We start from the raw sequence: 25,910 nt of genomic DNA, 5'->3' as shown, positions 1-25,910 counted from the left end.
AGCAAATGAATAAACCAGAAAAATAATTGGTCGGTTAATCTTTTTTTAGGGGTACCGGGGTGTATAAATAATAAGAAAATAAAACTAGTACTTAAGTATAACTGGAATCGCCAGTAAGTCTAGAAAAAGAATAGTACTTATGATTTCGTAAATAGTGATAATTAATATTTAACCAAAAACATACCCATAAAGTTGTTACTTCATGGGTATCTTGGCCTTTGGTCAATTCCATTATGGACAACAGGTGGTTGGTCCCTAGAATATATCAGTAAGTACACTATTGTAACAACTTTATGGGTATGTTTTTGGATAAATATTAATTAGCACTATTTATGAAATTATAAGTACTATTCTTTTTCTAGATCTATTGGCGATTCCAGTTATACTTAAGTACTAGTTTTATTTTCTTATTATTTATACACCCCAGTACCCCTAAAGAAAGATTAACCCACTAATTATTTTTCTAGTTTATTCATTTGCTCATCGACTTCAAGCTTTACACTGCAAAATGGTAGGATTCTAATTTATTAAGCCTTCTTTCCTCATCTCGAGGCCCTGCTCTTTCCTCTTCTCTCTTCTCTTCTTTTATTTTATGCATTTGTAGTCACTCTGATGAAGCTACATGTATCAGATCAGTTGTGCTATAAAAGATGACGAATATTATTCTCATAATTTTCTTTGGCAGCATCAACTGACATAGGTAGCAGAAACAGCTGTTAGCAATGTTAAAGTTTTGTATCAAAAAATAATAACCTATGGTAGTCAGTTTGTTTGTTGATCAAATGTTTTCTCCATTTTCTGCTTATTTGATATATATATATATCTGTAAATATAATATGTGACAATTATTCTGTAGCCATGATATGTCACATATATTTACAGATAAATTCCTCTATTTACGTAATATCGAGGTCTCTTTCATTCTTTTGTGTCTTACCATTTCTATCAATATATATATATATATAATGTACTACTGTTCCATGATGGTAAGATGGCCAAAAAAGTATTCCATCTGATTAGAGATAGATATATATTATGATTTCACTTAGGTATAGTGATGCTAATCACCAGTTGTTAGAACTCAATGTAAATATATTTTAGAATAAAGTATAATTTATGTGGAGTAACTTTACATTAAGGAATGGGATGTACAATTTCCTGTAATTCAGACTGCCTCATGGTTCCAGTAGACACAATGGAAATGCTGTTTAATGTCCGCCTTTCATGCTGTCATATATATATATATATATATACATACTGTTTTTAGTCAGACAAAATACTTCATGGGTATTAGTGATATCTTGTACATTCTAAGTTTAAACACAACTAGTGTTTACTTTGCCTTTCATTGCTCTTAGGTTAATAAAACAAGTACCTGTCAAATAGTGCTATAGTATTTCATTTGATTAGATACACCTTTCTAGAAACTTGTGACCTCACCTGATCAAAACAAATCAAATTATCATAATTCTAAAGAAATTCACAAGTTATTTTAATATATGTTGAACATGAATGTTGATTGTAAATTATGAAAGTATGTATAGGGGGTTACTATAAACGTTTCTATTGGCTATCTAGAAATAGTTTTATTGTACAGGTTATTATGATATTTGAGGTTCTGTTTGCTGTGTGTGTGTGTAATCAATATTTTTATGGGCTAATTGTATTGTAGGAAGTTAACTCATAACAATCTATATTTGCATATCACAGTTTCAATTCTCATTTGTAGCAAATTCATTCTTCTTGTAATATCATTGTGCTAAAGAAAGGCATGAACATGATATAATTTTCTGTTTGTTCATATATTCATTTACTGGTTTCTGTCATTGAACAGTGGTTATCCTGGAGTGACCCACTTCAAGTGTTTTACTGATCATTTTGGCCCTAGTAATTACCCTAGTTTGATACTTATTTTATCGATTCCTGTTTGCTGAATAGTTAAGCTACATTTTAGACATAAAGGGCCACAATTCAACACATCAGTTTACAATGATAAAATGCTAAGCATAAACATTGACATGAATACTGTCATTTGCACACATGTGCATGCGCATGCATGCACACACACACACAAACACACACACACACACACACACACACACACTCACAAATACAGGCTTCAACACAATTTCTGTCTTTCTAATAGCACTCACAAAGCATTAGTCAACCCAAGGCTATAATAGAAGATGCTTATCTAAGGTGCCATGCAGTGGGATTGAACCCAGAGCAATGTGGTTCTGAAGCAAACTTCTTAACCACGCACACAGCCATTCAGTATATTGTTTTCTTTTTTAAATCAGATTAGTAGAAAAGGGTTCATTTTCTGTTTTTTTTTTTTAAGGCAGTTTAATACAAAGACAAAAACAAGAAAGTATTATTTTATTATTTAAATAAAAACCCTATACTATTTAAGATTCCGGAAATAATAACTTTCTCTCATTTACATGAAATCTCAGCTTGATGCATAAGAAAGTAGTGTCAAGATAAATGCTAAAACAAGAGACATCTTATTTAGTCATTCATATTATTCTATGATTATTTTCATTTTCAAGAAGGTTCACGTGTCTAATAAATCACGTGGTTTATGTTTATGACAGGTTTATATAAAAATCAAAGTTTATTCATCTATTCTTGTCAAGCGACTCTATTACCCATAATGAAGAGGTGGTGCAAATGTACTAAATGGAGATTATGTTCACATAAAGTGACTACACCACAAAGAAGGCTTGCACGTAATTGCCATGCCTAATGTTGTGACTTTTGTCTATTTTTCAAGTCTGAGATTATTAAATGGCTTTATGTTAATCTTTTAACTTGTGTGTTATCCTTATGTGTAATATGTTAATAGAAGTAACTGTTTTATAATCGTTACAGTATTTTAAAAAATACATCTAGACCTGTTAGAAAACTATTTGCTTTGTGATTATTGGATTATTTTCATGATTAAATTTTGATAGTTCCTGGTGGCTTTTTTTCTCTTCAGTTATTTCAAATTAATCCTTAGGTCTTAAGTCAATTTTGATACTTTATGCACTTGATGATTAATATATAAAAAATTAAGGTGTTCTGAAGATATTCGATGCAAGCTTAGGCTTTCAGCTATGATTGGCATGCAAATCTCTTGGTAAAACTGTCTCTCTATGACTTTCTTTTATCTTTTATCTCTTGGATAGCAGGCTTTCTGTCAGATTGCATCATTGCAGCAGGTGCTGCTGAAGATCTCTTGGACACCTCATATTCTTTTAACTTTGCTCCAAGGTTTGGTTTTTTTTCTCCTATATGACAGTGATATATTTGCTTTCACTTCCAACAGTGTCTACTTCTATGTAGATGGTACCATTCTTCATTCCTCCTTAACCTTATGCATCTGAAAATCATCCACATGTAGCTTAGTCACTGCAAATCAAATCTGCATTGACTACTCATAGAGTGAACTCATTGACTACTACATAAAGTGAACTCAGAAGCATCATACTATGTGGTCATACCAATCTTACCTCCTTTCAACAGCATAAAAACACACTCACTTTATACAGTGAGAAAACATTATTGCGCCCCATCTCACCCACTAAACATATACAGTACACAACTAGAACTCTCATGAGCACATAAATGCTTGGCCTCACAATCTCTAAGGATCTTTCCTAGCAAATGAATGCCCTAACATAGTTAATCACAACTGTATCACCAAGACTTGCTTTCCTCTTCAGGGTCATAAAATGCTACTACTTGCTACAAGTTCCAGATAAAATTCACAAAGTACTCATCCCACCTCTAGGATATGCTGCTACATAGTCACAGATGTGTTAAACTATATTTAAAAAAAAGCAGCTCAGCTGATTGCATGAAGTTACTCACCAATACAGTTCAATGTTTGACCAACAGTCCTTCTGTATCCTCTTTTTTACTATTTCTGTCATTACTGCAGTGGCCTCTTCTCCATGGATCTGGTTGATCTCATGCCATCTCCAATTTCATTACATATATTATGTCCATATCTCAGGTCCCACACTAACAACCACTATTTCCAAACCTTTCTCCCCAGAAAGTTGCTCCTTTGGAGTTTCATCCTTCTGTACATCCTCTCACTGCTAACTTGCAGCTGCCTGAGAGGAACATTAACCATATCATTCTCATGGATCTTGAAAGGCTTATAAAAACTCTGAGTACAGCCCTATCCTTTGGATTAGACCAATAATATTAAAAAAATAGAAAGGAATGTAATTGAGTTTAAAAAGACTACATGAGAACATTTCACTAGAATCCTCCTTTTGCTCTTGTCGCTTTCCATTGCAATACAAATATAGTAACAGTTGTGACTGGACTAGTGTGGAAGATTAAAAATAGACAGACAAGTAATGTATAATTAATCAGGTAGAGTTCAGAACTGTTGTTATAGCTTTAAATATAATAGAAAATATACTATCACAGTCTAATCACATTAAGTAATATCAGTTTTGGTATCTTGTAAAATTTGAAGATAAAAAGAAGGAAAATGGAAAGATAAAATTATATATATCTGATTAAAAATTTTTTTGAAATTTTTATGCAATTAGTTTCTCTGAGAATTGCGTTAATTACACACATTATGAAAATGAACTATATAAAACATTACCACATGTATTGGTAAAATACTGGTAACTGTCATTTGGAAATGTATGACTACCTATTTTACTTTCCATTGAAAGTTGACTACCTAGTCTGTATCATTGATGCCATTTCTCATCAATGCTGTTGTTTCTCTTATTAAAACAACCATTCACGAGTATACTATCTCTTTACTACCCACAAGGGGCTAAACACAGAGAGGACAAACAAGGACAGACAAACGGATTAAGTCAATTATATCGACCCCAGTGCGTAACTGGTACTTATTTAATCGACCCTGAAAGGATGAAAGGCAAAGTCGACCTCGGCGAAATTTGAACTCAGAGCGTAGCAGCAGACGAAATACCACTAAGCATTTCGCCCGGCGTGCTAACGTTTCTGCCAGCTCGCCGAGTATACTGCTTTATGAAATATTAATATTGAAATGTTTTAAGACATTATAATGCCTTGAGTCCTTTTAACTTGGTGACTGTTTTGTAATGCAACCTCTTGCAGAGCTCCATATCAAAGCTGTTTCAGCCATGACCCAAAGCATTGATATTTTTCATGCCTCTGTGGTGTTTACATGAACTAATACTTACAGTTATGTTTGAAGTGGTTTTGCACAATACTTGTATTTCATTCTCCTGCAAAAAAGAAACTACTCCTTTCTGGAAGTGCAATGATATGTACAAAGACTTTTTTTGTTTTTCCTAATTGCCAACTTGTTCCAGAAATGTTCATGATATAACTTGCAGTCACAAATTCATAATTATCACACCATTTCTTGTAGCATCGGTGTATAAATCTGGACTTAAAGCAAGTTTTGTGCTAGTATTTTAGTATTTTATGCTGAACCATCCTTTCATATGAGATGAAAGCAAGAAAATAACAATTAATGCACTGAGCAGTAAACTTAGCCCTGTTCTAACAGAATTAATTTCACACCTTCAGTCACCTTTTTAAAATTGTTTTCTCTTGTTAGATTGTGTTTATTAATGATGTTTCTTCCTGTCTTCCACACCATCTGCAAATGAACAATAAATACTGTAATTATCACGTTTTTACTTCCTTTGCCAAAACTATATAGTTCACAATATGCAAAAATACAAGGAAATTTATAGTTCTAAGACCTATTCCTATTAAATTTCTTACAAAACATATGCATACATATTTATACACCCATGTGCATATGTAATTTGTGAGGTCTTCTATCATGTAGTGTCAAATCATTTGTATCATAAAACAAACAACTGGGTGTTGTCACAAACTGGGTTTCCATTTTGTGATTTTTATCTTGACAATCAGGTCTCAGCTATTTGCCCTGGCATTCCTTTTGTTGAAGTCCTGAAAACCTTTCGTAGTCTTACTCTATGACCATATTATCTAAATAAATTCTTTTGTGTGTGTGTGTGTGTGTGTGTGTGTGTGTGTGTGTGTGTGTGTGGTGGGTGGTGGGTAATTTTGTCCAAAGTTTTGTTTTGCAAAATCTAACTCAGTATTTTGCACGTGCAATTTTATATATTGTTTCTTGATAAAATGATAAGTGTTGTTTTCTTAGGATACAGCATTTGATTAGTAGCTGTTGATTTTGTTGTTGAATTTTATTTTCTTCTTGTTTGCTTTTCTCATATGCTATGGTTTTATTAAGAAAAATTAAGCTTGAATTTTATGGGAGTTTGACAGTTAATTTGTAGTAAGATTTTTTATGGTGGAGGGGAGCTTTTCTCTGTAAGGTATTATTATCTGTTAAGTAAAAAAAAATGCTTAAGCATACTAAGTAGGCTTTGACAACAGAGTATTCAATGTTGAAAGGCATGATTTTTACTAAGCAATATTAGCACTAGATATGATCCTTAGAATATGACACCTAAAGACTGAGAAGTTTAGAAGTCATGTAATTTTTTTGATAGTACCTTTTGGAACAGAATTTCTGAACAGAAAGCAGATTGTATACTACTTGAAATGTGTAGTAGTAGTAGTAGTAGTAGTAGTAGTAGTAGTAGTAATAGCAGCAGCTCTAGTAGTTGTTGTTGTATTATGACAGGCAATTCTGCTCAAGTACAGTAACTAGAAGTAGTTCAAAACTAATCCACACATCTAGTGCATCTTATTATACACCGATAAATTTGGACTGGTGCCTTCATCTTGTTACAGTAACAACATTTTTATTGTACCTTTCACAGGTGCCTGTCGTAACTGGTAATTTTCCTGGAATTTCAACTCTATATTGTATTCATAGGCATAAATTGTTCTCATTCCATTGTCTATACTAGCAATATAATTAATTTTGTGTTAATTATTTTCCCACTTATGATGCCACTTGGTTTTTTTCTGCTTGAACTAAAGTAAATATAAACTGACTGACCCAGGGAATGAGCATACACCCACAATATAACATTTGACATTTGACACTTGAAATCACTCTCCTATTGTCCTTAAAAATTATCCCTGGTAATAAGACAATGGATGGAGGATAATCTACCAAACACCCAAGGTTCAGTTCAAATACTGAGAATATTACCAAGTATGAAAATATGACAGGCACCTGAAGAAGGCTGTTGATAATAGCAACCAAGAAAAAAACTGTCTGAAAAAAAAAATATAATAATAATAATCCTTTCTACTATAGGTACAAGGCCTGAAATTTTGGTGGACGGTCAGTTACATTGACCCCAGTGTTTCACTAGTACTTATTTTATTGACCGTAAAAGGATGAAAGACAAAGTTGACCTCAGTGGAATTTGAACTGAGAACTTAAAGATGAACAAAATGCCACAATACCATAATAACAATAATGATGATGATGATGATCCTTTCTACTAATAGACACATGGACTGAAATTTAGTGAGAGAGGGCTAGTTAATTTCATTGACCCCAGTGCTTAATTGGGATCGATAAAAGGATGCAAGACAGGATACTCAGTGGTACTTGAATTCAGAATGTAAGGCCAAAAGAAATGCTGATAAGTATTTTGTCAGACACACTAATAATTCTGCCAGCTCACTGCCTTATAATAATAATAATGATGGTGGTGGTGGTTTCAAATTTTGCCACAAGGTCAGCTATTTTGGGGGATGGGATGAGTCAATTACATCGACCCCAGTGTTGAACTGGTACTTATATTATCAACCCCGAAGGATGAAAGGTATAGTTGACCTTGGTGGAATTTGAACTCATGACATCGCGACAGGTGGAATACTGCTAAGCATTGCGTCTGGCATGCTAACGATCCTGTCAGCTCGCCACCTTCAATAATGATAATAATAGGGCTTCATTGTAGCTGCTCAGGTTCAGTGTCTACCCACCAGAAACTACCAAGCAAGCATTCTTAAAAATGGTGCCAATCCTGCTTGCAGATTTTGTGGTACAGCCAGGGAAATAATTGACCACTCATCTCTGGATGCTCTCTGCTTGCCTCAAATGAATATTTGATGCCATGATAGTGTTGGTCGGTATTTGCACTGGCTCATATGTTGTAAGTCTGGACACCCACATGAGAAGAATTGGTGGGAACATAAGCCTGCCAAAGTAGTAGAAAATAATATCACTTTAGTATCAAAACTGATCATGCTTTACAGACCAGTAGATCAGATATTGTGTTAAAAAACCATGCTGACAAAACATGTCTGCTCATAGAGAAGGTAAGAAAATATGAAACAGAGGTCTCAAAAATCTGGTATCTAAGAGCAACAACTGTACCTGTGATTATCATGGCTTTGGGGACAACCCAAATTGCACTCTTAAACACTATAGCTAGGTACTAGGTTAATCCCAAGGCATCATAACTATACAAAAATTATTCTCATAGGTACGGCCTACATCCTAAGAAAGTTATTCTCAACTTGAAAATACCTGATTCTCTTAAAACTCTTTCAAAACTGAAGTATTAAAATTTAACAGAATCCTAATTCTCAGATACGGACGTCTTACCATACAATCACTGCTAATCATAAATAACACCCATATTAAAATGTCCAATTTGCTGTTACTTGTGGTCTCTGGGTGAGACTTGAAACTGCTCATATGAAACAAAGCAACAGTAACATGAACAAAAACAACAATGATAATAATAATGATTTCAAATTTTTGGGGAAAGGGCTAGTCAATTACATAGACCCTAGTGCTTGGCTGGCTCTTATTTTATTGACCCTAAAAGAATGAAAGGTAAAGTTGACCTTGGTGAAATTTGAACTCAGAACATAAAGTGGTGGTAAATGTCACTAAGCATTTTGCTTTGTATGCTAACGATTCTGCCAGCTCACTGCCTAATAATGATAATAATAATTTAGACACAAGGGTAGTAATTTTGAGGGGCAGAGGAAGCTAATTACATTGACTTCTGTACTGAACTTGTACATATTTTATTGACCCCAAAAGGATGAACAGTAAAGCTGACCTCAGTGGGATTTGAACTTTAAACATGCAGATCATGAAGAAATGTTGCTAGGCATGATAACAGTTCTGCTTTAATAATGATAATGATAATAATAACAACAACTCTTCACCTCAGAATTTTAGACAATTGCACATTTCAGTTTCAACTCAGTCTCTACTGGTTATGTGAGCACACAGTATTGTGGCTATTTCAATGTTTCATTCATTTACCATTCTTCTGGTTTTAATATGTTTGTTAGATTTATTTATGGTGCAAGAGAAACAGGTTAAATTAGTTCAACCAGTATGTACTAAGTTTGATTTCTCAGAATTTATTATAAAGGGATGCGAAAGCAACACAAAGCTTGGACCAGAGGAGGGATTGATTTTAAAGCTATGTTAGTGTATATATATTTTTTTGGTGAAGCATAGAAGTAAGTGTTTGTCTTGATTAAATGATGAGAGAGTAAAATTATTTTTGTACTGTGAGAGTATTATAGAGTGTTGTTAAAAGTGTTTCCAAATGGTTGGACATATTGCCAGAGTGGTTTGTACTGGAATAGAATGTGGTTTATGAATTGTAACCTTTGCATATTGAGGTAGGCTTTGAATAGTGGAAATACAATGAACTTCTTAATAGAAGTGTAAAGGTTTGTAAGTGAAGAATTGGTATGAAACAAATGTGCTTAAATATAACTGATATTTTTTACTATGATAATAATTGGTAATAGAAACTTAGATTTAACGTCTACCTTTTCTAATTTTTCTGAGTAAAAATGTGATTAGTATTATAAAAACAGATTACATATTTATTTCAAAATCCTGTTTGCTTGTTCTGCTTTCCACTTTTACCAAATATAGGATAAAGTAGTGTTTTCACCAAAGGCCATTTACTGCTTCTCTCTTTTCATGGATATGACAAACTTTACAATTTAAAATGAAATTTTTTCAATTTATATCTTTTTTCTTAGGAATCTTCATTAATTATTTCATTAGTTGGTTTTCACAATTTTATCTATTTTTTTGTTTTTGTTTCCAGAAAGGAATATATGCTGTAAAGGGTGAAGACAGTCAAGACATTAAGGTGAGTTTGGCAATATTTCTAAAAATTTCAATCCTGGAACCCTTTAAAATTGAAAAATTCAGTTCTCAATAATTTTGACTTGCACATTTATTTGACATATTGAATGAATATATATTAACATATTGAATGAATATATTAACTTTTAAATCATTGACTATATTTATTGTGAATTAACAATCTTGAAAAAAAAATATTAAAGAAAACTATGATAAATAATGTGGAGGTGCATGGCTTAGTGGTTAGGGTATCAGCATCATGATCGTAAGATTGTGGTTTTGATTCCTGGACTGAGCGACACATTGTGTTCTTGAGCAAAACACTTCATTTCATGTTGCTCCAGTCCACTCAGCTGGCAAAAAATGAGTAACGCTGTGATGGACTGGCGTCCTGTCCAGCTGGGGAACACATAGGCCATTGAAACCGGGAAACTGGGCCCATGAACCTGGCTAGGCTTTAAAAGGGCACATTTATTTGTGGAGGCACATGGCCTAGTGGTTAGAGCAGCAGACTCGCGGTCGAGGGATCGCGGGTTCGAATCTCAGACCAGGCGATGTGTGTGTTTATGAGCGAAACAACTAAACTCCACACGGTTCCTGCAGAAAGTAATGGCGAACTTCTGCTGACTCTTTCACCACAACTTTCTCTCACTCTTTCCTCCTGCATCTTGCAGCTCACCTGTGATGGACTGGCGTCCCATCCAGGTGGGAACCTATATGCCAAGGAAACCGGGAAACCGGCCCTCATGAGCCAGACATGGCTCGAGAAGGAACAACAATGAGCCTGGCTAGGCTTTAAAAAGGACGCATTTATTTTTATTTATGATATATAATATGCTCCATTACAAACTAAACTCTTGTAAGAAAACATGAAAACACATCCTGAAAGCACAGATTTTTCTATTTTGGCAATATGTGCTTTCATTTGCTTTAAGTTCTAAATAGATAAATATTCTTTGTAACATTTGCTTAGAAGTATATTTTAGGTTACCATTTAATAGATTCATGGAAATATACAAAAATATCGTACTGTATATCTAATGCAAGTACACAAAAGCCATTGGCTATTGAAATGGCAACTGTGCAAGTAATGAAGCTAAGATGAGAGAGAGAGAGAGAGAGAGAGAGAGAAAGTAAAAAACTGCTCCTAGCGATTAGCAGATTCTTTCTCTAATGATTTCCCTCTGTTTACAAGAGTTAGTTTAGACAAGGTGTTTGTAAGAAGTGAAAAGCTGATGAATGCAAAGGATCTACATTAGTGAGGGTATAAGTTGACTACAATTTTTTTTGTAAATGTACCATTTTGTGTGGATGATTCATTAGCAATGATCAGATGAAGATATTGGGCATCAAAGATATTCATTTATCTGTATGGAAGAAGAGATCTCTTTTACTACAGCCTCAAGTTGACCAGTATCTTGTGAGTAAAATTTAATTGGTGAAAATTGTGTAGAAGCCCATTGAGTATATATATATATATTCTTTTATTCTGTTACTTGTTTCAGTCATTTGACTGTGGCCATGCTGGAGCACCGCCTTTAGTCGAGCAAATCGACCCCAGGACTTATTCTTTGTAAGCCTAGTACTTATTCTGTCGGTCTCTTTTGCCGAACCGCTAAGTTACGGGGATGTAAACACACCAGCATCAATTGCCAAGTGATGTTGGAGGGACAAACACAGACACACATACATATATACATATATATGACAGGCTTCTTTCAGTTTCCATCTACCAAATCCACTCACAAGGCTTTGGTCGCAGTGGGAATGAACCTGGAACCATGTGGTTGGTAAGCAAGCTACTTACCACACAGCCACTCTTGCACTATATACATATATGTGTGTAGTTGTTTGAGGTTTAAGTTTTTCCTTTGCTGGATTCATTAACAAAATAACAAGGTTCTTTTGTTTGAGTCAGAACAGTTCCTCGAATTTGAGAACATGTCAGTGAGTTAGTATGTGCATGTGTATAGTTGTAGGTGCATATGTGGATAAACTTGCACTCATGTAATAGGTGTGTATCTCACTTTAGCATACAAATGTGTATGTAAGCCCTATGAGTATGTGATTGTGTACATATTTTTATTCTGGGTAATTCAAATGAAGAATCCTTGCAATATTTCACAATTTCTGCATGTGTGTATGCATGCAGGTTTTTTTTTTTGCCTCTATTGGTGAAGGATGCTGAATGAAATTCATTGAGTTACAGATGCCCAGTTGTCCCTATTGCCATCAAACATGCAGTGAACCAGTGATTGATCCATTAGAAACTTGTAATCAACAAATCTATTGTCCACAAGTTGCAATACAAAATAAAATGAACAGACATAAGAACAACAAATAAGTTAACAATAGATTGTTGCATATGGAAAGATGCTGTTTTAGAGAATGGACTAATCCATTCTAGCATGTAGAAAGAATGTTATAACAATGACATGTGTGTGTAAGGAATATTTTTCAGTAGTATCTAATATGTATTTGAAATCACTACCTATATTATGTACAAAATATGATCTCATATATGAACTTTAGCTGAATAAACAAAGTGTTAGGTTCCTATTAATATTCATAGTCAAAATTTAATAATTGTTGAAAAGAGTTCAGGAAATATAAATAGTGTAGTTTCATAGTGGTACCTATTGTGTAAATAGCTGTCATCAACTCGGGCAGAAGATTGGCCGAATCAGTAGGGTGATAGGCAAAATATTTTGTAATATTTAGTTGTGTAGCTTTATACTCTGAGTTCAAATTCAAGGTTGACTATGCTTTTGTCAATAAAATATGTACTAGATGAGTATAGGGATTGAATCTAATGAATTCTATTTATTCTTCAAATTTGAGACCTTGTGCCTATGTTAGAAATCAATAATTTGATAAGCTGGGTTATATTACACATGAAAGCTGACACTTTATACAGATGTATAATATCAGCAGATTAAATTAATGGTAGGACAGAAAAGGAGACAACGAACATATGTGAGAACCAAGATCAGAAATAAATCTGCTATTAAAAAGGGAAAAGAAGAAAACTTTATTTCCCTTCTCCAACTCAGACAATTTTGATGCTTGCATTTTGAATAAGTTTGTGTATATGGTATTGTGATCAGCAATCAATAGCTGCATATTAATAATGTGGAAAACAACTGACTGAGATAATGATATCTTGTCAAGCTCTATAAATAGATTTCCCAAACTGGTTTTAATCGTGTTTGTTACAGTTGGTGTGTTTATAGCAAATTTTCTACTGTCCACGTACTTTATCATCCTAATGTTTATATATTTGCATATAAACATTATATGTTTGTCCATACACATTTGTACACATACATACATATATGAGATAAACACGTATTATGCTTTAGTACCGTGAGATCGCTTGATGTACATGTCAACGGGTTTAACAGTAATATGATAATTTTAGGCAGTACAAATGATCTGGTCATCTATTATGCTTCTCAAGGAAAGATTTACGCATGTGTAGACATCTCAAAATTATGTCTTTTTAATGTTTTTTTTTGTTTGTTTTTTTTTTATATTATGATACAGTTTTTCTGTAAGGCACAGGTTACAGATCATCGACGTGTTCTTAAATGCCTTTACCTTATCTAACTGCTTATAAGTCTTGTTATTGTGTTTCCCAGGTGACAATGATGGAACAGGTTGTTGTGCTCTGTAATCCCTATATATTCTATCATCTTATTACTTTCAAATCAGTTGACAGGTACTGACCACTGACAAAACTAAACTGCAGTTTAGAAATGTAACTGCTGTTGATTTCATGCAAATTAGCATATATAAGGTTCTAGATACTTCCAACATAAAGTTCTGATGATTACTTTTTTGTACTACACTATAAAAACAAAATCCCTTCCTGGTTCTCTCTCTCCACACACACACACACACACACACACACACACACACACACACACATGTTTGTTTGCTTGCATGTATACATGTGTACATACAAAGAGAGAGATATAGGTAGATAGATAAACAGATAGACAGGATACAATAAACTTTAATAAAATCAACATGTTTTCTAGTAAGTACATTACCTTAGCCTCGCAACAGCAGTGTATCATAGTTAATAAGTAATTTTCCCTTGTATTTCAATCAGCAGAAGGCTGGATTGGTTTAAAATATCGCTTCTTCGAAAAAGAAGTGATATATCAAAGTTTGTTTTGCACTGTTTTATCATTAAAGCCTTTCAATATATTTTGCATGTTATTTAAGTAATACTCTGGACAAAGGTTGTTTGCTATTTCTTAAACTTACTATTTCTTACCCGTGTTTAAACTTGCATTTACCTAAAAAGGAATGCAAGAAATAGAACATAATTTTTTTCAGTGCCTATCTCTAGCAGAAGTGTAGAATAACCAATGCTAAAATAGGACAATTGATGTCCTTATCTTTAAAGATCACAATTAGTTTAAAAGTTCTGTGTATTCCCCACTATTGTATTTTCCTGAAGGAAATCACCTTTATTGACCTAAAAACCATCAGAGTGTAATGTGAGCGAGTGCTAATAAAATCCTATCATTTGAGCACATTGGTTTCAAATTTTGGCACAAGGCCAGCAATTTTCAGGGGAGGAGATTAGTCGATTAAGTTACCGTCAGTGTTCAACTTGTACTCTATCAACCCCCAAAAGGATGGAAAAAGGCAAAGTCAGCCCTGGCAGAATTTGAACTAATGATTCTGCCAACTTACCACCTTTAATCATTTGAGCACATTAGATACTGTTATCATTTAGTAAAGACCTGATTTGTGTATTTGCAATATTGAAGCATTTCTTGTGTGCTTATAGTCATTGAGGACCTATGAAAATAAGTCAAATAATAATTCAGAATTAATGTGTACCAACATAAGTTAAGTCATAATCCTTCAGTCAGAGTGAGGGACTAGTTGTTTACAAATATGAATTTGTATTAGGGAAATCCAATAACTCTTCTTTGTCATAGCACTTGTCTCCTTACAACTATTTCCAACAAACAACTTATGAGTCTTTTTATCTTATTAAGTTTTGCTGTCTTTTACTTTAGAACTTTAAATGAAATATTTCTTTTGTGAAATCAAACTTCTTTCAACACTGCTATTTATTTGTTTTAGTTTTGTCATTTCTCTAAAGTGCACCTCAGTTGAAATCAAGATCTTAAATTGCCAAAATTATATTCAACATTTGTAGTTGTGGAAATAATATAAAATACACAACATTTATTATAGTCCAAGTAAAGTTAAAGAGAGAACAACGAGGGCTATTTAGATGTATGTTTACTCAAATGATTGAGGAAGAAAAGAAATTTAACTGCCATGCTACTTAATGAGGATAGAAACATGGCTATACACCAGCAAAGAAAATGATAATAATAAAAGTGTTTACATATGGGTATATAACTTATTGTAGACGTGTGTACATTTCTATGCATTGTTTTACATGGGTGTTTATATATATATATATATATATATATATATATATATATACACACACACACACATATACATATATACATACATATATAAATAATATATGTATGTATGTTTGTATGTATATATGTATGTATAATGTTACCCCCATCCCCGATCCCTGGTCTCATTGTTGCTATGACATCTGTTTTCTATGTTGGTCTGGTTTAGCCGAGTCTGTATAATCTGTATTCTCCATTTTCCATTCAACTCCATTCTTAGCTGAATTCAGACCTGACTTATATAAACAAAAAGTTTTCTTTTTTGAAGTATATTAACACTACTACATCATCACATTATTAATAATAAAAATCCACTGTGCAAACATTTTCTCAATAATGTAGCAATATTAGTTGGTGATCTTTATATTTCTTTCATAGAATATTCTAAATAACTTAATCGATTTAGAAAATTTAAATGCAAATTACATCTGGTCTTTATTTGTTCGGAAACAGGAAGCATGGCAAATATATTTCAAAAAGGATTAGCTTCAGTTAGCCATTGGTTAAATCCAAACTGTGATAACATCTAGTTGAAATGTTAAATGCTAATAAGTGCAATGGAGAGTAGAATGACAATGATAATACTCTGTTGCTGAGGTGATAAGGTGTGTTTTCTTTCATGGTTATACTCTGTTATAGAGTTAAGATTATTTCCTTCAGTTTGCATGACTTTAGGAAGTTAGGTACTAAGTGCAAGAGATCTTAGTGTTAGTTCAATGCTAGGATTACAAGAGTATTTTTACATTTTCAGCTCAATTAAAGATCCTTGAGAATCTATAACAGATATTTTGATTACTTTTTGAGGATTAATGGCCAGGATTAAAATAGAAACATTCATTGCCCCAAACAGTATTTTATGCTTCTGAGAATAATAGTGATTTGTTATTGTTTAGATGGAAATCAGGTCTGACTGAGCAGACATATAGCCAAAGACATTCCAACTATGACCGTCTTGTATTTTTTCTTTTCAAAGCATTGTGTACTCTGGATCCAACATATCTTGCTTTAATGATGATAACATTGAGAGAAATGTGATTTCTATTTCTAGCAGATCAAGCAGTCACATAGAGGCTCCTTCATTGTTTTAACAGTGGTTTGTTCCACCCTAATCAATTGACTAATTTGAATTTTTTGTGTGTATTTCTTCATATATATATTTCTTGATACATCATCAACATTGTGATGTTGTAATAATGATGATGATAATAATCACCACCACCAACATCATTTGCAATAAAACTAACAAGCACAGTTCATGCAATCATTTGACCCACTAGAAAAATTAAAGCCAAAGTCCTTTGAACCTATAATCTTCATTTAAAAAAAAAACAACAAAGAAACAAAAATGACACATTGTACAATGAAGTCTTAGATATACTGTACTTGAATCATCAACATCATCATCCTTTAACGTCTGCTTTCCATGCTGGCATGGGTTGGACGATTTTACCAGAACTGGCAAGCTGGAGAGTTGCACCAGGTTCCTGTCTGATTTGACTTGGTTCCTACAGCTGGATGCCCTTCCTAATACCAACCACTTTACAGTGTGTGTTGGATACTTTTGGCATGAGCACTTTTACATGGTACCAGCATAAGTACTTTTTACATGACACTGGCAGAAGACTCTTGCAGGCCAATCCTCTTCATCAGGGAGGGTGGCCTTAATTCTACTGCTGTGGAGGACAGGTCGTATTTTTTTTATACACATAGATATACTATTCAGGAATGGTGAAGTGGTTGAAAAGTTTATTCCCCAATCATGAAGTTCTCAATTTGATTCTGCTGCATGGTATTTTATGCAAGGGTCTTTTACCATTGTTTTGGGTCTATCTAAGCCTTGTGAGTGAAACTGGGTTACCAGAAAATGGATTGTACCTGTAATCAAAAATTCAGTTTTGTCACATATTGTTGTGCTGAACTTGAATGGAATTCTCAGTGTCTGTGGAATACTCAACCACTTATATGTTAATATAACTCGTAGGTAGTTCCATTGATTGAATATATGAATGTTCATTGTTGAAGGTTCCGTAAGGGAAAAAAAATCATCATCATTTAACGTTCATTGTCCATGTTGGCATGAGCTGGATGGTATCTGGAAGTCTGCACTTCCTAATACCAACCACTCTGAGAGTGTAATGGGTGCTTTTATGTGCCACCGGCATGGGTGCCATTTGCATGACACCAGTATTTGCCACAACTGTGATTTTGCTCAGTTTGATGAGTCTTTTTCTCAAACATGACATAATGCCAAAGGTCTCAGTCATTGCCTCTATGAGGTTAAATGCTTGGAAAGAACTCAGCCACTTTGCCTCTGTGAGGCCCAATGCTCAGAAGGTGCTCTTTCCGGTTACGTGACACCAGCATCAGCCATGACTACGATTTTACTTTGCTTGATGGGTCTTCTCAAGCACAACATATCGCCAAAGGTCTCGATCACTAGTCATTGCTTCTGTGAGGCTCAAAATTCAAAGATCATGCCTCATCACTTCATCCCATGTCTTCCAGGTCTACCACAGATTCCCTCCACAGTTAGAGATCAGCACTTCTTTACACAGCTGTCCTCATCCATATGCATCATATGACCATACCAGTGCAGTTGTCTCTCTTGTACACCACATCTGATGCCTTTTATGCCTAACTTTTCTCTCAAGATGCTTACACCTTGTCGAATATGCACACTGACATTTCACATTCAGCAAAGCATACTGATTTCACTTCTTTCAAGCCTATGCATGTCCTCAGCTGTCACAGCTCATGTTTCACTGCCATGTAGTATAGCTGTTCACACACAGACATTATACAATCTGCCTTTCACCCTGAGAGAGAAGCCCTTTGTTGCCAGCAGAGGTAGGAACTCTCTGAACTTTGCCCAACCCAATCTTATTCTCACAACTATGCTCTTGGAGCATCTACCTCTACTACTAACTTAGTCACCTAGATAACAGAAGCTATCTACTCCTCATAGTTTGCTACCCTGGCAGTTGATGGAGCCTATTTTCCATGTTTATTGTACCTGTGTATCTTCCACATACAAAAGCTAATTTCCTTGTTAACCTTCCTCTGATATTGCTGCACCTTTTGTGCGTCCAAAGCTTACACCTTTTGGTGTATGTAGTAGTTGGGTGATTGTTGGTGGCAGGGAAGTAGGGATGAAGATATGCAAGTCTTCAGGTACTGAAATGAAGCAGAGCTCTGAAGGGGTTTCTGGTATTGAGGATAGATTTCTGGTATATGTGGTGGGGGTGGGAGTGTGTGGGCACATCGCAGAGAAGCGATAGCCATTCTTACTAGAGAACAATGATGAAAACATGAAATGGAGATAAAACTAAGGTTTCAGGGAACAGTACATGTTAGTATTACGGGTTAGATGAATGATTGAATGAAGTGATTAAAATGATAGAATATCTTTTTAGCTTAGCTCTGCATATGGTGAGTGTCAACAACAAAAACAGTGAAGTGAGCAACATAAAGGTGTGAGAGAAAACCATGTGCTAAAGGTCCCTGAGGAAAAATACAGGAGGGAACACTTTATATTAGTATACTCAATATAAGATGATGTGGACCTTATGCTCAATAACTAATATTCATTTCTTTTTCTGTAGACACCAACCAAAATTTCATCTTGCTCTAAATGTGTATGTATGTGTGTATTGTTCATCTACTTTTTTCAGTAATTGGACTGTGGTCATACCAGGGCATCATCTTGAAGGCTTTAGTCAAACATATCAACTCCAGTACTTATTTTGAAGTCTGATAGTTACTATATAGGTCTCTTTTGCTGAACCACTTAGTTACAGTGACATAAGCAAATCAACACCAGTTGTCAAGTAGTAGTGGAGGTCACATGCACACATAGTAACACACACATGCACGATGGATTTCCACACAGTTTCTGTCTACCAAATCCTCTCACAAGATATTTATTGGCTTGGGGCTATAGTAGAAAACACTTGCCTAAAGTGCCATGTAGTGGAACTGAACTTGAAACCACATAGTTTCTTAACAGCACAGCCATGTCTGTGCCCACATATAAATATTTCAGAACCAAAGTGACATATTACAAAGTTCATTCCCTGCCATTTACCATCTAACAATTTGTCATTCCCAAATTCTTTGTTTTACTAGAGATAAGACCATCTCAACCAGCTAGATATAGCAACCAAATCTTCCTCTAAGGAAGGTCACATTGGATAATGAAGTTCTAAGTATATTGTCTGCATAAAAGAATAGCTGGTCATGGTTGGAATGTTATTGATCGCCACTCTACTCAGTTAAATTTGGGGGTTAAACAACCACACCAGTAACCACAGAAGCTTGCTTAAGCATTTTACCAATAAAATCTACTTCCTATTTGTACCCTAAACAATCTGTACTTTATTCATAATTGGAAGTGGCTTTACTCTAAATAATATCCTGCTGTCTTAGTCACAATACATTAAGTATGAAGCCTCTGCAAATAATATTTAGAAAGATTTCTTAGTCATTGTACACTTTGACTGAGGACTTTCTGGGGACACAAGCTCACAAACCAATGCGGGAGATTGTACATCATCTGAGGTCCACAGATCCTTGGTGGCCTACAAAGGTAGTATTTGGCTGCATAAATTGTGATCAGAATCTTAAACGGTTGCAATGTAAATTGTCTAATTAATCAGCTACATATAATTTTTCCATTACATACATCTTTCAACTGAGAGATAAAACTAGTGAAACAAGTTTGGTGTTAATAAAATTAACTTTTGGAGTAAACAGGTCTTTCAAAAGTGTGGGGCCCATGAGAAAATTCATATTAACAAAAGGGGTCCTTGATAGTGTAAAAGTTGAGAACTCTGGTTATATATGATCACTCAGCCTGTGAGAAATAGCAGAAAAATTATCTCAAATCACACTCTGCCATTTACAAAATGCTTTAAAATAAATATAAAATAAATAAATAAAAACAGCAAAACAGAAGAAAATCATTGAGCAGTGTAGTCTTAGATTTACAAAAGACAGGCTCGTCACAGCTGGAATGTCTTTGATCATATGTTTATTCAGTCAGAACTGACCTGAGGATAAACAACAATTATAAGGATCTGAGCTATGCTGAAAAGCTCATTCACCAGCAGGAAATTGTTTCCATGTTATTTATGATTTTATTAACTTAGTTTTAGGACAGAACAAAATGAATTTAATTTTCATGCCTCAGCCAAATAGTCAGTAACCAGCTGATTGTTTTTTATGGACTCTGTCACAAATAAAATAGGAGCTATCTCTGTAGTATTTATTTACCATATTGATTGCAGAAATTAATTCTGGCAAATAAGCTATCTTGATATTTTCTAAGACCATTGTCATTACATGGTTGCTTGACCTGTTAGAAATAATTGACAAATCACACTGTACTATTCTAAGAAAAATGGAAGGAGATTTCAGACAACAATTCTAGGTATTTCTAAAAAAGTTATATGGTCACATCAGAAATGCTTCTGACCATAGGTTTGTTTGACCAGGGTTTCAGCTGTTGTTAAACAGCAAGCCTATAATTTAATTATTGCAAATTTGCACTTGCAACATTTACCTATGAAAATATTCTATGTGACAGATCAGTGCTATCATAAGGCATAGGTGCATTGGCTAGTTGCCTAAGGGGTAAGGATCACAGGGATGGAGACCTATATATGCTGTGGCTTGCTGTCAATAAATACTATATTGCATTGTTTTGCCCAAAGGGTTTAGAATGCTAAGATTACTCTAAATCATATATTTCCTTCTGGTAGAAGCTCTCATTTTTCAGATGGCCAATCTGTGTATATATGTAACATAAGGTCCAGAATCTAATCTGGTAGTGGCTGGCATTGGCAAAAGTTAAGTCATAAAAGTTTGCCACCACTTTTTATAATTATTTTCATTATGATTACAACCTGCAACCAAATCTTCCTCAAAATAATGTAGCCTTAGGTATACAAAAATGACGAGACAGCCATGGTCTCTGATCATGTCTGCTTGGAGAGGGCTGATTTGGTTCTAATTAGAACTACATTATGTTGTATGCTAATTTTTCCAGCATGTGCAATACACTAGAAAACTTAGCAAGGTAATTCTCTTCCACTAGATTTCCAGTTAATACTGACATTGCTGCTATATTATATTATAGTGTCACTCCATCAATGAAATGTTTATTGGGTCATATATCCCATCACTGACATTACATTGCTTCCAGAAATGGCTCTTAAAATTCATTAACTCAGTTTAACTATAAATGATTACCATGTAAGTATATTGTATAATTGACAAATGTTTCATTAACTTGATTTCCTAAGCTCACATTCTTCTATGTATTAACTTGGAGAAACTTAGTTTCATTTGACTTAGATACTCTGCAAAATTTTTCAGCTGTATGCAATGATTTCATGGATAACAAGACATGCTAACATGATATTAGGTGCAGTGTTTTATGCATAATGTTAAATAAACATTTACCGTTTGTTCTTATATAATAAAAATACCTTTGATTTAATGTTTTCTGTATCTTTGTCAACAGTAAAATAAATTTATTTTAATGTTTGTCTAGGCTGCTGTACTAGTATTTTAATAGCACATGTCCAACTTTTCAATGAGTCTTAACTCTTTAGCCTTTCACAAATAAGCTTGGCAAAGATTTGTCATAGTGCATAAAAGCAATTCATTACTGTATCCATTTATCCTGTGTGCATGTACGTGTGTGTGCACATACTTTTTCTTTTAATATGTGTAGATATCTAAAATAAAAAAAAATAGCAATGCAAAAGTTAATTTCCAATTTTATAGCTGATATGACAGAGAAGAAGCATATGTAAAGCTTGATCCATTTTTAATTCGTTTACCAATACACTGTTTCAGATTCTCAACATTTATGTAATTTATTGAATTTTCCCCCTAAATATCTGTCAAAAGATCTGACAGTAATATGAATGTCTTTTCAGTATTGTGTAACCATGCCCTATCAAACTATACTCAGCTGTTCTGAAAAACTTGTCACACATAAAAGTGTTATATTTCTGTTATGTCATTATGAGAATGAATGTATTCAGCAGAATACAATTAAGAAAATATTTTAATTTATGCAAATAGACAGCATTGTTGTTTGTAGACACTTAAACAAATGTTTAACATATCTCTACTGTAAAATGTTTAAACACAAGGCACAAACATGGCTGTGTAGTTAGTTAAGCAGTTCACTTCACAACAACATAGTTTCGGGTTCAATCTTACTATGTAGCATCTTAGGTGATTCTCTTCTGTCATAATCTTGGACTGACCAATACTTTTTGAATAGAATATAAAAGATGGAAACTGTGAAGAAGCCCTGTGTGTGCTTGTATGTGTGCGTATGCTCACATGCATAGATATATTGATAATTGTGTAGGTGCTCCCATTCTTACCAGATAACATCTTGATAGATCAATCATTTTTCATTAACTCTTTTGATTCTGTCTTGATATTTACCTCTACTGTATCCAACATCTCAGTTTTCTTGACATCTCCACCCATATCAACAATATCTACATGTCCACTTCAAAGTTGAATATTACAATACCCAGAACCACAGCCTCAAATCCATGGGAGCCAGTCTCCCATTGATCATCATCATCATCATCATCATCATCATTTAGCGTCCGTTTTCCATGCTAGCATGGGTTGGACGGTTCTACTGGGGTCTGTGAAGCCAGAAGGCTTCATCAGGCCCAGTCAAATCTGGCAGTGTTTCTACGGCTGGATGCCCTTCCTAACGCCAACCACTCCGTGAGTGTAGTGGGTGCTTTTTACGTGCCACCCGCACTGGTGCCAGACAGAGCTGGCAAACGGCCACGAACGGATGGTGCTTTTTATGTGCCACCGGCACGAGGGCCAGGCGAGGCTGGCAACGGACACGAAACGGGGCGGTGCTGGCAACGGTCGCGAAACGGAAAGTCTCTTACATGCCACCGGCACTGGTAACACATCTGCAATTTCCATTGATCGATTCCATTGATCGATTTCGATTCTGATCCTCACTTGCCTCAATGGGTCTTCACAAGCAGAGTTTCGACATGCCACCGGCACTGGTAGCACATCCGCAATTTCCATTGATCGATTTCAATTCTGATCCTCACTTGCCTCAACACGTCTTCACAAGTAGAGTTTTGTGTCCCAAGAAGGGAAGGTATGCATACGTAGGCTGGCTCCATCCCATGTAGAAGGCCACGGGTTGTGGACTCACTTGTCCTGCCGGGTCTTCTTGCGCACAGCACACTTCCAGAGGTCTCGGTCTCTAGTCATTTCCTCAGTGAGACCTAAAGTTCGAAGGTCGTGCTTCACCACCTCGTCCCAGGTTTCCTGGGTCTGCCTCTTCCACAGGTTCCCTCAACCGCTAGGGTGTGGCACTTTTTCACACAACTATCTTCATCCATTCTCGCCACATGACCATACCAGCGCAAACGTCTCTCTTGCACACCACAACTGATGCTTCTTAGGTCCAGCTTTCTCTCAAGGTACTTACACTCTGCCGAGTGTGTGAGTACCGGCATTACAACATCCATCGGAGCATACTGGCTTCATTTCTAGCGAGCTTACGCATATCCTAAGCAGTCGCGGCCCATGTTTCACTGCCATGTAGCATGGCTGTTCGTACACACGCATCATACAGTCTGCCTTCACTCTGTGCGAGAGGCCTTTTGTCACCAGCAGAGGTAAGAGCTCTCTGAACTTTGCCCAAGCTATTCTTACTCTAGCAGTTACACTTTCAGCACACCCACCCGCTGCTGACTTGGTCACCTAGGTAACGGAAACTATCAACTATTTCTAGTTTTTCTCCCTGGAAAGTGACGGAAGTTGGTCTCAGAGCATTTTCAGTGTTTATTGTCCTGAGCATCTGCCACATACAAAAACCATCTTCCTAGTTAGCCTTCCTTTGACATTGCTGCATCTCTTATGTGTCCATAGCTTACACTTGGTGCATCTTATAGAGTTTCTACCTACACCTTTTCTACAGATCGAGCAGGCCATCTACCTGAAGGTGTTTGTGATTTGTCTACCTTCCTACTGATTACGACTTTGGTTTTAGCTAGATTGACTCTGAGGCCCTTCGATTCTAATCCTTGTTTCCACACCTGAAACTTCTCCTCCAGTTCTGATAGCGACTCAGCAATTAGAGCAAGGTCATCAGCATAGAGGAGCCCAAGGGCATCCTGTCTTGAATTCCTCCGTTATTGCCTGGAGGACTATGATAAATAGGAGGGGGCTGAGTACTGAGCCTTGGTGGACCCCTACCTCTACCCGGAATTCTTCACTGTACTCATTTCCAACCCTCACCCTACTAGCGGCGTCCCTATACATGGCCCGCACAGCTCTCACTAACCATTCATCTATCCCTAGTTTTCTCATTGCCCACCAGATTTACTTTAAATGTCGATCAATCAACTTTCCATATGAGGAGTAAATAAGTGTTTGCCTTTTGTATTCATTAAGTACCTGACATTGAAAATAACAACACTCTTGTAGATGTAACAGTATTTTTAGATGATTATTTCAAATATGTTTTTTGTTTTATCTTTTACTTGTTTCAGTCATTAGACTGCAGCCATTCTGGGGCACTGCTTTGAAGAATTTTTAGTCAAATGAACTGACCTCAGCACATTTTTTTTTAAAGCCTAGTACTTATTCTATCTGTCTCTGTTGCTGAACCACTAAGTTACAGTGGACATAGCCACACCAACACCAGTTGTCAAGTGGTAGTGGGAACAGACAGACAGACACACAGACACACACACACAACACACATATACGACGGTTTCTTTCAGTTTCCATCTACCAAATCCACTTACAAGGCTTTGGCTGGCTTGAGGCTATAGTTGAAGACACTTGCCCAAGGTGCCACACAGTGGGACTGAACCCGGAACCATTTGGTGGAGAAGTAAACTTCCCATCATACAGCCACACTGTGCCTATGTTTTATCTACTTTTTTTCTTTTTTCTTCTTCGGGTGTTGATATAGATTTATCTGTTCTTCCAAATTTTACATTCACATGTAGTCTTAAATGTATTGTTTGTAAAATCAACTATTACATCATGAAATTAAACCATCAATGTATCTGAATGGATCAAGACAAGCAGTAATATACCTAGTTTAAGACTACACAATTCCTATGCTGTACCTTGAGCACTTATATGATCTGAATTCAACACCATCATAATTAAATAATCAAACCCAAGAACTTGTTTCAAAATTAGAATTTTGAACCAAACTGAATTTTTTTAAGTAAAAAAGGAACAAATTCAATCCTGTTTTTTTAAAAAATTGACTACACATTTTAGCATTTCTCTCTTTATATCCTACAATAACACAAAGAACACCCTCTTGCATTTGTTTGGTAATATGCTGTAAAGAGGGACAACAAACT

General features: G+C 35.2%; 1 protein-coding gene across 7 annotated transcripts in view; it reads left to right on the top strand.

Annotated features, from left to right (window-relative positions):
* The window catches only part of LOC115210255, a 757,977-nt gene that overhangs the window by 315,014 nt on the left and 417,053 nt on the right, over nucleotides 1–25,910 (top strand). For all 7 annotated transcript variants that reach the window (XR_004998729.1, XM_036502024.1, XM_029778737.2 and 4 more), the window contains one exon: nucleotides 10,005–10,049. Coding sequence is in view for 6 of the 7 variants with exons in the window: in XM_036502024.1 (XP_036357917.1) it covers nucleotides 10,005–10,049 (45 nt within the window). In the remaining variant the exon portion in view is untranslated. The remainder of the gene's footprint in view (nucleotides 1–10,004; nucleotides 10,050–25,910) is intronic.

The sequence above is a fragment of the Octopus sinensis genome, linkage group LG4 (assembly GCF_006345805.1).
Source record: "Octopus sinensis linkage group LG4, ASM634580v1, whole genome shotgun sequence".
Lineage (NCBI taxonomy): Eukaryota > Metazoa > Mollusca > Cephalopoda > Octopoda > Octopodidae > Octopus > Octopus sinensis.
Note: the sequence above shows the minus strand (reverse complement) of the source record. Positions and strands in the feature narration are given on the sequence as shown.